The 13547-nt window shown below is 46.1% G+C and overlaps 1 protein-coding gene across 1 annotated transcript; it reads left to right on the top strand.

The window, feature by feature from the left end:
* The first annotated feature begins 1738 nt into the window (after positions 1-1738).
* On the top strand, positions 1739-12440 carry LOC115076263 (fish-egg lectin-like). The gene is made up of 4 exons (XM_029577518.1): positions 1739-1811; positions 6359-6586; positions 6790-7129; positions 11988-12440. Exons 1-4 carry the CDS (start codon positions 1742-1744, stop codon positions 12133-12135), a joined length of 786 nt encoding a protein of 261 aa, XP_029433378.1. The 5' UTR covers positions 1739-1741; the 3' UTR covers positions 12136-12440.
* Positions 12441-13547: the final 1107 nt, after the last annotated feature.

Raw genomic sequence — 13547 nt, 5'->3', positions numbered from 1 at the left:
AGAAGAGAAAGCAGATTTGTAAATTTAATCCATTGTTTATTCTTCCCTAAAGATACTTAAAGCATCCTTAAGGTGAGATGTTCCTTGGAATTGCTCCACAGACTTCAGTGATCTGCAGTGGCTTTTCTGAACCATTCTTATGTATTTTACATATTTTGCATAAAACAGTCTTTGTCAAATGCATAATCTCTGCATTAATTTCTCTGGATTATGAAGATGGAGATTATTTGCCTATAAATAAATGTAAACAGGGAGGCATTTTAATCCATGTCTAAATAGAGAGGGCAGTAATATTTGCTTTTGGATTTTGATACACTTTATATGGAGTAAATGTCTTGCTATTTACAGAATTTGTTTTAAAAAAAAAAAAAACAAAGAAGAGCTTTGCTAGCAATGACATTCAAGGTAAGATAATAAGAGGGTAGGATTAGAAAGAAAAATAGATGATCCAGGATGGTGTTTTGGGAGCCATGCATTAAGAAGCTGGCATGATCCTCGATTGCTTTTCCCATTTTTTTTTGTCCCAGGTGACCATCTAGTATTTACACAAACCCCCTTTGGCTGAGAGTTCAATACCTGGACTTATGAGGCTGAGGGGTTTGTTGGGAATGTAGAGGGGAGGAGGGGGCTGGTGAGGCTATATCTCCCCCAGTAGATGTAGCAGTGGCCATTTTGTGCTGTGCCTGCCAAAGAATCATTCCCCCATCCAGAGGCGTACCTAAAGTATTTGGCACCTGGGGTGGATACTGGATACTTCTTGTCACCCCCCCCCCCCCCCCCAAATATATAATTTTGAAATTTCCTAAACATTGATCAGCAGACACATCAAATAACACCCAATAATTAAAACTAATACGGATTTTAAAAATCCCCCACTCTCCAACTGACATCCTAAGATTGTTGTAGACTGGGGACACTCATGCGCGTTCGCTCCGGGACCCTCGTTGCACCCAAAAGGAACTTTTGGCCAGCTTGGGGGGGGTCAGGAAGCCCCCCCCAAGCTGGCCAAAAGTTTTGGCCAGCTTGGGGGGGCCTCCTGACCCCCCCAAGCTGGCCAAAAGTTCCTTTTGGGTGCAACGAGGGTCCCGGAGCGAACGCGCGGGGAATCACGTGACGCCGCGTCACTCCGACGTGACGCCGACGTCATTTGCTCCTCGCAAACTTCAGTCTCTTTTTCCTATCTGAAGGCTGCACTTCTGATTTGTGCATTCTTGGTTGTCTCCTGGAAGTCCTTTATTAACCCACAAAACTCACTTTTTGGAGAATATAAGAGCTCTGATATGTAACTTATCAGCTTGTCCTCAGTTCAATGCAATTAGAAGGCAGTGGTTTACTCTAGCAAGGTTAGGCAGTATCATGGAGGGGAAGGGATGTGTTTCTGACTCCTTTTGATAATTTAGAATTTCCCATGTCAGAATTTCATATTTCAGATCTGGCAACACTGTTGTTCAAGAAGGTTTGTGTGTGTGTGCTTTCAGGAAGAGTGGAGTTCTAATGTCTTGCTTTAGTCACTTCTGAGTGGAGCCTACTGTCTCAACAATACTTACAAAAATCTATGACAGCATTTCAGAAATCCCTTGGGGAGGAGGAGGGCAAAGCCTTATTGGGGGGTTTTTTAGAGGAAAATCCTTTCATTCTTTCAGTGTTTGCAGTCACGGTATCAGCCCTTTCTGGGTGGAGCTTGGGTTCAGGGAGTGTATATAAAGCCCTGCCCCAGCTTTTGAAGGCATGAGTTAGAGCGATGATGATGAGGATGAAGAGACTCCAGGTGTCCCTGCTGGTGCAGCTGCTTCTTACAGGACTGAGCTCAGGTAAGCAAAAGGGAAGAAGGGGGAAATCCTGTTACAGAGGAAAGGTGCCCTGACTAAGGAATATCTGAGAACTAATCCCAGTTGCACTTTGTGTGGCCCCAGGAAAGTCACTTTATCTGCCTGAGCCTCAGTTCTAATCTCGGCTCTGTCACTGCTTCTGTGTGACGCCAGGTGAGTTCCATTATCTCCTGGTATTTTAGTTTAATACTGTACCTCTCCCCCTTATTAATTAGGAATTAATTATAGCTTTCTACTTTTACCCTACCACTCCTGTAGTTCAAACTGCAAATTAGCGAGAGTGATTTAAAAAGCCACCTACACCAGAGGCAGCTTTCTGAAATGCAATTATTTATAATCTGTGATTGGGATAATTTGGGAATGAAATCTGAGCCAGCTGATGACCGTCAGAAACTTTCACCAGTTATTTACATAATTGTTTCCAAACATGGTGATAAATTTGGAGAGAGAAAGCTTGATAAAGCTGTACCACATGAATCTTGAGGGAGCACAGTTGATAAAACCATGAGGGTTGGTGTGAGATAGAAGGAGCAAGAGGGGGGCTTCCCAGTCTTTTGTATCGAGTGTCACATGTATGATTTTTTTACCCACCGGTGAGAAGTTGTACATGTGCATGTGATGCAAAGAGCTCCTGGCTCTCAGAGAATGAGTCCGATCTCTGGAGGCTTGAGTGGCAGACCTGGAGGAGCTGAGGCAGACAGAGAGGTATATAGATGAGACCGTCAGGGACATAGTAGCCAAGTCCCAACTTCAGATTGGCAGCCCTAGTGCTGCCTTGGAGGAAGAAGGTCTCATGATTGGAGAGCATCAACTGGGTGCAGCAGGAACGGATCCTGTAGCAAGGACCTGCTCTCCAGGTGATGCATTGTCCTTTCGCACTGAGGATATCTCCCCAAGGCCTACTGCCCAGGAGGGAAGGGTTAGGTCAGCCGTCATAGTTGGTGATTTGATTATTAGGAATGTAGATAGCTGGGTGGCTGGTGGGCGTGAGGATCGCCTGGTAACATGCCTACCAGGTGCGAAGGTAGGCATGTTACCAGGCCTACCTGGTAGGATTTTAGACAGGATTTTAGATAGGATTTTAGACAGTGCTGGGGAGGAGCCGGCTGTCGTGGTACATGTGGGCACCGACGACATAGGAAAATGTGGGAGGGAGGTTCTGGAAGCCAAATTTAGGCTCTTAGGTAGAAAGCTTAAATCCAGAACCTCCAGGATAGCATTCTCTGAAATGCTCCCTGTTCCAAGCGCAGGTCACCAGAGGCACGCAGAGCTCTGGAGTCTCAATGCGTGGATGAGACAATGGTGCAAGGAAGAGGGATTCAGTTTTGCTAGGAACTGGGGAACCTTTTGGTGAAGGGGGAGTCTCTTCCAAAGGGATGGGCTCCACCTTAACCAGGATGGAACCAGACTGCTGGCACTAACCTTTAAAAAGGAGATAGAGCAGCTTTTAAACTAGAACAAAGGGGAAAGCCGACCGTCACTCAGCAGCGCATGGTTCAGAGAGAGGTATCTTCAAAGGATACTAATGATGCATTAGAATTAGGTCATCCCGACAGTGAGGTTCCAATAATAAGAAAAGTAGTCCAAGTGCCTGTAACTAAAAACTCACCTGAGCTAAAAAATTCTAACTTATCCCTATCAATTAAAAAGCAGAATGAAAATACAAACAAAAAACAAACTTTGAAATGTCTGTATGCTAATGCCAGAAGTCTAAGAAGTAAGATGGGAGAATTAGAATGTATAGCAGTGAATGATGACATAGACTTAATTGGCATCTCAGAGATATGGTGGAAGAAGGATAACCAATGGGACAGTGCTATACCGGGGTACAAATTATATCTCAATGACAGAGAGGAGCACCCGGGAGGCGGTGTGGCGCTTTATGTCCGGGATGGCAAAGAGTCCAACAGGATAAACATCCTGCATGAGACTAAATGCAAAATTGAATCTTTATGGGTAGAAATCCCTTGTGTATCGGGGAAGGCTATAGTGATAGGAGTATACTATCGTCCACCTGGTCAAGATGGTGAGACTGACAGTGAAATGCTAAGAGAAATTAGGGAAGCTAACCAAATTGGTAGTGCGGTAATAATGGGAGACTTCAATTACCCCAATATTGACTGGGTAAATGTATCATCGGGACACGCTAGAGAGGTAACGTTACTGGATGGAATAAATGATAGCTTTATGGAGCAATTGGTTCAGGAACCGACGAGAGAGGGAGCAATTTTAGATCTAATTCTCAGTGGACCACAGGACTTGGTGAGAGAGGTAACGGTGGTAGGGACGCTTGGCAATAGTGATCATAATATTATCAAATTTGAATTAATGACTGGAAGAGGAACAGTATGCAAATCCATGGCTCTCGTGCTAAACTTTCAAAAGGGAAACTTTGATAAAATGAGAACAATTGTTAGAAAAAAACTGAAAGGAGCAGCTACAAAAGTAAAAAATGTGCAAGAGGCGTGGTCATTGTTAAAAAATATCATTCTAGAAGCACAGTCCAGATGTATTCCACACATTAAGAAAGGTGGAAAGAAGGCAAAACGATTACCAGCATGGTTAAAAGGGGAGGTGGAAGAAGCTATTTTAGCCAAAAGATCTTCATTCAAAAATTGGAAGAAGGATCCAACAGGATAATGCATAAATGTTGGCAAGCTAAATGTAAGACATTGATAAGACAGGCTAAGAGAGAATTTGAAAAGAAGTGGGCCATAGAGGCAAAAACTCACAGTAAAAACTTTTTTTAAATATATCCGAAGGAGAAAGCCTGTGAGGGAGTCAGTTGGACCGTTAGATGATCGAGGGGTTAAAGGGGCACTTAGAGAAGATAAGGCCATTACGGAAAGATTAAATGATTTCTTTGCTTCGGTGTTTACTGAAGAGGATGTTGGGGAGGTACCCGTACTGGAGAAGGTTTTCATGGGTAATGATTCAGATGGACTGAATCAAATCACGGTGAACCTAGAAGATGTGGTAGACCTGATTGACAAACTGAAGAGTAGTAAATCACCTGGGCCGGATGGTATACACCCCAGAGTTCTGAAGGAACTAAAAAAAAAGAAATTTCAGACCTATTAGTAAAAATTTGTAACCTATCATTAAAATCATCCATTGTACCTGAAGACTGGAGGATAGCAAATGTAACCCCAATATTTAAAAAGGGCTCCAGGGGCAATCCTGGAAACTGAAATGCTGCAGCAGTCAAAAAAGCAAACAGAATGTTAGGAATTATTAGGAAGGGAATAGTTAATAAAACGGAAAATGTCATAATGCCTCTATATCGCTCCATAGTGAGACTGCACCTTGAATACTGTGTATAATTCTGGTCGCCGCATCTCAAAAAAGATATAGTTGCGATGGAGAAGGTACAGAGAAAGGCAGCCAAAATGATTAAGGGGATGGAACAGTTCCCCTATGAGGAAAGGCTGAAGAGGTTAGGGCTGTTCAGCTTGGAGAAGAGACGGCTGAGGGGGGATATGATAGAGGTCTTTAAGATCATGAGAGTTCTTGAACGAGTAGATGTGAACCGGTTATTTACACTTTTGAATAATAGAAGGACTAGGGGGCATTCCATGAAGTTAGCAAGTAGCACATTTAAGACTAATCGGAGAAAATTCTTTTTCACTCGACGCACAATAAAGCTCTGGAATTTGTTGCCAGAGGATGTGGTTAGTGCAGTTAGTGTAGCTGGGTTCATAAAAAGGTTTGGATACGTTCTTGGAGGAGAAGTCCATTAATGGCTATTAATCAAATTTACTTAGGGAATAGCCACTGCTATTAATTGCATCAGTAGCATGGGATCTTCTTAGTGTTTGGGTAAATTCCAGGTTCTTGTGGCCTGGTTTGGCCTCTGTTGGAAACAGGATGCTGGGCCTTATGGACCCTTGGTCTGACCCAGCATGGCAATTTCTTATGTTCTTAAAGTCCCCTGGCACTTTCTGCTCAGGCTTTTCATGTGCATAATTTGTTTTTATTTGGAGGAAGTCGCAGGAAATGGAACTCTCTCCCCTCTTTAACCCTTCTTCCCCTGCACCGAGGGAGTACCTTTATTAATAAGCTTAACATACAGCATCCTCCACCCCTTACTCCCTGGAATACTCGTAGTCCTGTCTCCTAAGGGACACCTTGTTACTGCATTATTTCAGTCAATCCCCGTCAATCTTCCTCCTCTCATCTTACCCTCCTTGAATTTTCCCTTATACTTAATATTTGCCAATGTACAAGAATTTTATTAGAAATTGATTGTAATCTGCCTTGAGACCAGCCTGGTTTATGCAGAATATCAAATGCTTGCAATTAAATAAATAAATAACTCTTAGGCGAATGTTAGGCTGTTTCATAATGGTTGCTGGCTTGCAGGCTTGGTACTCTTGTTTTTTTATTCCTGACTTTTGAATTGGGCTCCTCATCTCACTGTGGAAGTGCCTGATGGATCGTGGCAGATATTCAGCTCACTTTTGATGGGGTGGGAGAGCCCATGAGTCAATGCCTGGCTAATCTTCTTTCCTCCTGTCTCCCTATTCCAGCTGATCCCTGTACTGAGATTCCTGGGAGTCTGAAGCAGATTGATGTTAGCAATGGCCAGGTCTTTGGTGTGAACAGTGCTGACCAAATATTCACGTTGTACGAGAACAGCTGGACACAGATTAAAGGTTCTCTGAAGCATATCTCAGTGGGCCCTGCTGGCATCTGGGGTGTGAACAGTGGTGACAACATCTACCGACTGGTGGCAGGCAACTGGGTCCAGATGGCAGGTAAATCCTCACCAGGAAAGAGTCTGGAGAAACATAAACCATGATGGCAGATTAGGACTGTAAAGCCCATCTAATCTGCCTAGTTTGTTTCCTGTTGCAATACCGTAGACCCCAACTGATCTATGGTTTTCCCTTGACTGTCAGTGTAGCAAAGATAAAGGTCTTTCTAACACGAGGTTCTCATCTTCCCTTTCCTTTCCCAGGGGCTCTCATGCAAATAGATGCAGGCGGGGATCAGTTCATCTCTGGTGTGAATGCACAAGATGATATTTTCTGCCTCAGCAAGTCTGGGACCATTCCTGCAAAATACCAGACGACACCACCCTGGGAGAACATGGAAGGGAAGCTGAAGTACCACACTTGTGGCCCGCGAAGCTGCTGGGGTGTCAACTCCAACGATGACATATTTTACCGCTGGGACTCCACACCGGACTGGTGCCAGGGCTCCAGCTGGCAGCAGGTGGAAGGAAAGCTGTCAATGATTGAGGTTGGGACAGAAGGCACCGTCTACGGGGTGAACGCCCAGGGCAGTGTTTTTCGTAGGTAAGAAGGAAGGCTGCCCTTTTTGGGGAGATCCTGGGCGGCTGTGTGGAAGTAGAGGTGTACCCTGAACTCCTTTCCCCAAGTACAGCACCGTGAATGCTCTGCTAGTGGGCAAATGAATGCAGGAGGGGCAGGTCTCCTGTATTCTCATGCACTGAAGAACAAAAAGTATGACATAGTGAGGGCAAAGGTAGCGCCGGCGCCATTTTGAAGATTGGCAATACGGCCCGCGTGCAGGAGGTCGCTCCCGGACCCCGCTGGACTTTTGGCAAGTCTTGTGGGAGTCAGGAGGGCCCCCCCCCAAGCTGGCCAAACGTCCCTGGGGGTCCAGCGGGGGTCCGGGAGCGATCTCCTGCTCGTGTGACGTCAGGAGCTAGGAACCAAAATGGCGCCGGCGCTACCTTTGCCCTGTCACATGATAAGGGCAAAGGGCCACCGGCGCCATTTCTCAACGCAGCCGTGGCCAGAGAGCTGGAGATCGCGTCGGGACCCCCCCCCCCCACTGGACCCCAGGTAATTTAAAACATTTTGGGGGGGTTCGGGAGGGTGGTGGATTTGTTTTAAAGGTTCGGGGTGGGTTTTAGGGTTTTTTTGGTGTGCTGGCTTTCCCGCCCTCCCCCGATTTACGATTTTTAACGATTTTTTTTTTTAAAAAAACACGACGATCAGATTTCCCTCCCCCCCCAGCCAAAATCGATCGTTAAGAAATGTAATGGAGGGATGGAGGCTTTCTGAGTACCATCTGCAGGCTTGTAATGGAGGGGTGGAGGGAGGCTCGTTAAGACGATCGATCACACGATTCACACCCCTAAAAAGTATAGGCCTCCTTTGCTCTCACACTGATCCTGAGTGATGTCAGATTCTTGGTGATATCTCAGGAGTGTGCCAGATACAATACATCAACTGCAAAGCAGCTGAAGCCTGCAGATGGTACTCAGAAAGCCCAAGTATGGATTGTGGAGTTCAAGGAGATGATCAGGGCAGGGCAGGGCAGAGATGGGTGCAGAAGTGCAGGGCTGGGGGATAAACAAAAGTTATAATTTAGATGATGTCCCATCATATCCAAATTGGCAAAAATCATAAAACAGCATTTGCTAAATTCTGCAGCTTACAGAGAGGTCCATGGTCAAAGGCTTTGTCTGGATCACTTTTGTTGGTTGTTAACCAGACATACCCTGATGTTTAAATTCCCACCCCCTTCCCCATCCTCCGCTCACTGGTTAAATCTTGCCAAGGCGAGTTATTGCCTGGAGAAAATGTATCTGCACAAAAAGAGAAGGTGCTGGGGTCATACCCAGGGTTACATTTTACTTTGGGTAACTGGCCGGACACATTGCTTTATTCAGGTAACTTTAGGCAAGATATTCAGCCAATGCCCATTCATGCTGAATATCCAGATAAAGTGAATTTGCCAATTTTGCCGTATGCTTGCCGTGTGGGCAATTTTGTAACGGCAGGAAAAGCTCTGTTTTACCCGCAGAAATTACTCTAAAGGTTTCCTCTACATAAAATAAAATTACAAAGAACGGAAATATCAATAACAAAGGCAAGTCCCGGGTACTGGTGGTGATCAGGATTCCCTCTGCTCACACTGGGATGGAGACACCTAACCAGGGAGAGAGGTGGCTATATCCTGTGGGGCAGAGGGAAGTGAATTCCACAGCCCCCCAGCCCCACCTCAGTGGCTAAATTTAGCTACTGAAAATCTGGGCACTTTCAGGGGCAGGATTGGTCCAGGGGGTAATTTAGGTGCCTAGCACTGGTTGACAGCAATAGGTGCCTGACTTTGGTATTTGGTACCCAGATTCAAGCTTTCCAACAGAGGTCTGAACCCAGGCAGCCCTAGCGAGCTCAGCATGAATATCCACCCATTACATTTCTGGCCTGCTGCTCTGTCGTGTTTCTCCTCTTTCTCCAGGATTACACAAAGCCTTTCCTGCTCATTTTTTGGTGCGAAGTCCTTGATTTTCTCTGCCAGCTTTGGGAAATGTGTATTTGCATAGAGCAGGAGGAAATGCTTTTCAGATTCTGTTTCTCCAGTGCTGCACTGCAGGCAGTGTCTGGCTTCTTGGAGTTTCCAGTTCACTTTTTGTCTGCACGTTTCTGTTTCTCAACAGGGCCAGCTTTGTGGCAAATGGCACCCCAGGTGAAATTGTTGATGGCAGCCCTTCTGATATTCTCTTCTCCTTGTCTCCCTCCATCCCTCTCCCAGAATTATCCCCTTCTTCCTACGCCCATTTTCTTACCTCTTTCCCTCCCTGCATTCTTCCCCCTTCTCCCACTTCCTCCAGGCATTCTGTCTCTCCTTCCTCCCAGCATTTTCCCTCCTTCCTTCCATTCTCTTACACTTTTCCCCCTCTCCAAAACATTATCATCTTCCTTCCCCTTTCTTGCCACCCTCCAGGGATTCTTTCCCTTTCCATCCTGCCTGCCGAGTCCTGACTGTCCTAATCCTCCTCACTTGTGGCCGGCTTCCCCACTATAGGACTCTGAGTACAGAGAAGGGCAACCAAAATGATACAAGGAAAGGAGCGATTCCCCTATGAGGAAAGGCTAAAGATGTTAAGACTCTTCAGTTTGGAGAAGAGGTGGCTGACGGCAAATATGATAGAGGTCTATAAAATAATGAGTGGAGTGCAGTGAGTTAATCGGTTGCTTACTCTTTCAAAGAGTACAATGACTAGGGGATACAAAATGAAGTTAATAGGTAATACATTTAAAACTAATAAGATAACATATTTTAAAATAAATGCATAATTAAAATATGGAATTCATTGCCAGAGGTTGTGGTAAAAGATGTTAGTATAGCTGCGTTTAAAAAAGGTTTGGACAAGTTCCTGGAGGAGAAGTCCATAAACTATTATTAAGGTGGAGTTGCAGAAATCTGTTGCTTATCCTTGGGATAAGCATCTTGGAATCTATCTACCCCTTGGGATCCTGCCACGTACTTGTGACCTGGATTGGCCACTGTTGGAAACAGGATACTGGGCTTGATGGAACTTTGGTCTGAACCAGGATGGCAAATCTTATGTTCTTAAGAGAATCTTTTGTGCATGGCTCCCCTTTTATTTTTTTCCTAGATTGACCTCCCTGTCCCCCATCTCCCACCAACCACTCATATTCTCAGCCAATCTACCACTCCCGACCCAATCACTGAGTCCACCTACTTCCTACATCAGTCTCTGCTCGCCTCACCCCTCCCCAAGTGCCATCTCTTCCCCCTCCAATCTAGAGATGTGAATCGGAACCGGAATCGACCATTTTTAAAGATGGCGCCGGCCATCCAGTGCTCCTACCATTTGACAGGGGTTGGCCAATGGCACGGATACCCTATCACATGGTAAAGGCAAAGGGCCATCGGCACCATTTTTATTAGCACAGCCGACGGCCCAAGAGCGAGAGATCGCTCCCGGGACTTCCGCTAGATCACCAGGTATTTGTAAAAGGTTTTGGGGGGGTTCGGGAGGGTGGAGGAAGCTAAGGGGTAAGTTTTAAAGGGTCGGGGTGGGTTTTTTTTTTATTGGGCCATTGGCACCATTTTTATTAGTGGCAACCGATGGCCCGAGAGCGGGAGATCGGTCCCGGGGCTTCCACTGGACCACCAGGTACATGTAAAAAGTTTTTGGGGGGTTTGGGAGGGTGGGGGAAGGTAAGGGATTAGTTTTAAAGGGTCGGCGTGGGTTTAGGGGTTGTTTTGGTGTACCAGCTGGACGTCGGAGGTCACGGCGTGTGCGCATGCGCCTTCGCTGCCTTGAGCACCCATATTGGACCTACAGGCGTGCGCGTAATTACCTTCGTCGGTGGGGCTGCTGAAGCCGCTCTCTCTCTCGACGCCCTTCTACTTCTACTGCTGCTGCTGGGGGCTTGCATGGCCGTGGCCAGGGCAGGTGAGCAGGGGCTGGGGGAAAGTTTGGGACTGTGAAATTTCTTCTCTCTCTGCTGGGGCTTGCCTGACGCTTGGATTGGGTTGGTTTGGTTTGGGACTAGGCGGCTAAGTGCGAGAAGCATTTTTTTTTCTGTGGATTAGGTTGGTTTGGGACTGGGCGGCTAAGTGCGAGAAGCATTTTTTTTCTGTGGATTGGGTTGGTTTGGGACTGGGCGGCTAAGTGCAAGAAGCATTTTTTTTCTGTGGATTGGGTTGGTTTGGGACTGGGCGGCTAAGTTCACCACACTAACGCCAGGGTCAGGGTAGGCGGTAAATTAGCAGGTTAAAGACGCAGCAAGATAGCAGGTTAAAAAGGCGATAGTTGGGGCGCACTTTACTGTATGGGAGGGAATAGCTAATCGGATCATTTACATACATATACATGCTGCGGGCGGAAGGGGATACACGTCGAGTTAAAGAAGCGGTAAGGATCGGTAAAAACAGATAGTGAATCGCGGGTTAGACTTACGTGGCCAAATTGTGAGTACACAGCGGGTTAGAAACGGGGTAACTTCGGCCGCGCTTTACTGTATCGGCCTGTTTGATAGTTGCCCCTCGTCATCTGCTTGCAGTGGAAGCTTCCTCTCTCCACTCTCTGTAACACTGAAGCCAGGACCCAACCCCCACTGTCCTGCACCAAACACAAGCTCTTAATGACACAGTGCAATTAGTAGAATCTGGTGGAATTCTATTGTATATTTCATGATTTGTTACTCTTTCTCTGGCCACTCTTACCACCCTTACCCCCCTTCTGGGGGGTAAGGGTGGTAAGAGGGGGACCTCCACACCTAGGGGTGCTGAAGAAGTTAATCTTGCCCTGGTCAGCAGTGGGGTCCAGCCTCCCCTCCTACAAAAGGAGGAAAGCCAAGGAGAGGGTGAAAATTACAACTCTCCATCTTCAGCTACTTTAATCCTGTACTCTTCTCCTTCCAGAGAAGGCATCAGTGACAACAACCCTATTGGGACCTCCTGGAGCCAGGTGGATTCCTGTGGCAACAACATCAAACATGTGTCTTTCGACCTGGGAAAGCTGTGGATGGTGACCACTGATGACAGGATCCTAACATGCAGTACCTGCTGAGAGCTATCTCTTCCAAACCTGTAACCCATACCCCTCTTCCTCCCCTACTGAGAGAGACCTTTCCTGAACCTGTGACCTTTGCCCTGCTGAGTGACCTCTCCTGAACCTGTGAGCCTGCCGCCCTGCTAAGAGTGACCTCTTCTGAAGCTGCAACCCCGTTCTATCCCCTTCCCCGTTCCCAAAGAAGTAACAACGTTCAGTAGTATCCTCTGCCTGTATTTCCATGTGCCTAAGATAAAAAGCTTTCTTCATGGATTCACATCCAGCTGCATTTTTACAGCAACTTGCCCTTTTTATTTCCATGGTATTGTTACACCTCTCTGTCCTCCCTGGTTTTAACAAGCACATCTGTATGGAGATGCAGCTGTGTGGGCTGCTGTGGACAGGCCAAAGTTACCTTTATAGAGCCTCAGTCTTTCCATCAACCTCACAGGCATCATGGCCCTGTCTTCCGCAGCAGTGCTGTCCCATGGTACTAGGATTAAAATTGTTAATTGGAGATAACTCAGTACTTGCACAAAAGGGGATTTCATTTGTAATTTTTCCTGTGACAGAGTGTAAGGAATAGGTTTGCAATCTGCTTTCTCTGCAGTTCTGGAAGGTGCCAGCAGAGGGCAGTGTCTTCCTATCTTCTCTCTCTCTCTCTCTCTATTTCTATTCCTTGATTGTTAATTTGAATAAAAGTTTCCTCATCTCCTGGTGTCTTTGTATCTAATTACTGTTGTCTAGAGCTCAGATTCCACACGCCTGCCCCCCCAGACCCACCACATGCAGCACACCTGCCCCACATCCACCACACCTGTCCCTCTGGCCCATATTCAGCACACCTGTTTCTTAAGAACATAAGAACATAAGAAAATGCCATACTGGGTCAGACCAAGGGTCCATCAAGCCCAGCATCCTGTTTCCAACAGTGGCCAATCCAGGCCATAAGAACCTGGCAAGTACCCAAAAACTAAGTCTATTCCATGTAACCATTGCTAATGGCAGTGGCTATTCTCTAAGTGAACCTAATAGCAGGTAATGGACTTCTCCTCCAAGAACTTATCCAATCCTTTTTTAAACACAGCTATACTACCTGCACGAACCACATTCTCTGGCAACAAATTCCAGAGTTTAATTGTGCGTTGAGTAAAAAAGAACTTTCTCCGATTAGTTTTAAATGTGCCCCATGCTAACTTCATGGAGTGTCCCCTAGTCCTTCTACTATCTGAAAGAGTAAATAACCGATTCACATCTACCCGTTCTAGACCTCTCATGATTTTAAACACCTCTATCATATCCCCCCTCAGTCGTCTCTTCTCCAAGCTGAAAAGTCCTAATCTCTTTAGTCTTTCCTCATAGGGGAGTTGTTCCATTCCCCTTATCATTTTGGTAGCCCTTCTCTGTACCTTCTCCATCACAATTATATC

This window comes from Rhinatrema bivittatum, chromosome 14 (genome assembly GCF_901001135.1).
Source record: "Rhinatrema bivittatum chromosome 14, aRhiBiv1.1, whole genome shotgun sequence".
Lineage (NCBI taxonomy): Eukaryota > Metazoa > Chordata > Amphibia > Gymnophiona > Rhinatrematidae > Rhinatrema > Rhinatrema bivittatum.
Note: the sequence above shows the minus strand (reverse complement) of the source record. Positions and strands in the feature narration are given on the sequence as shown.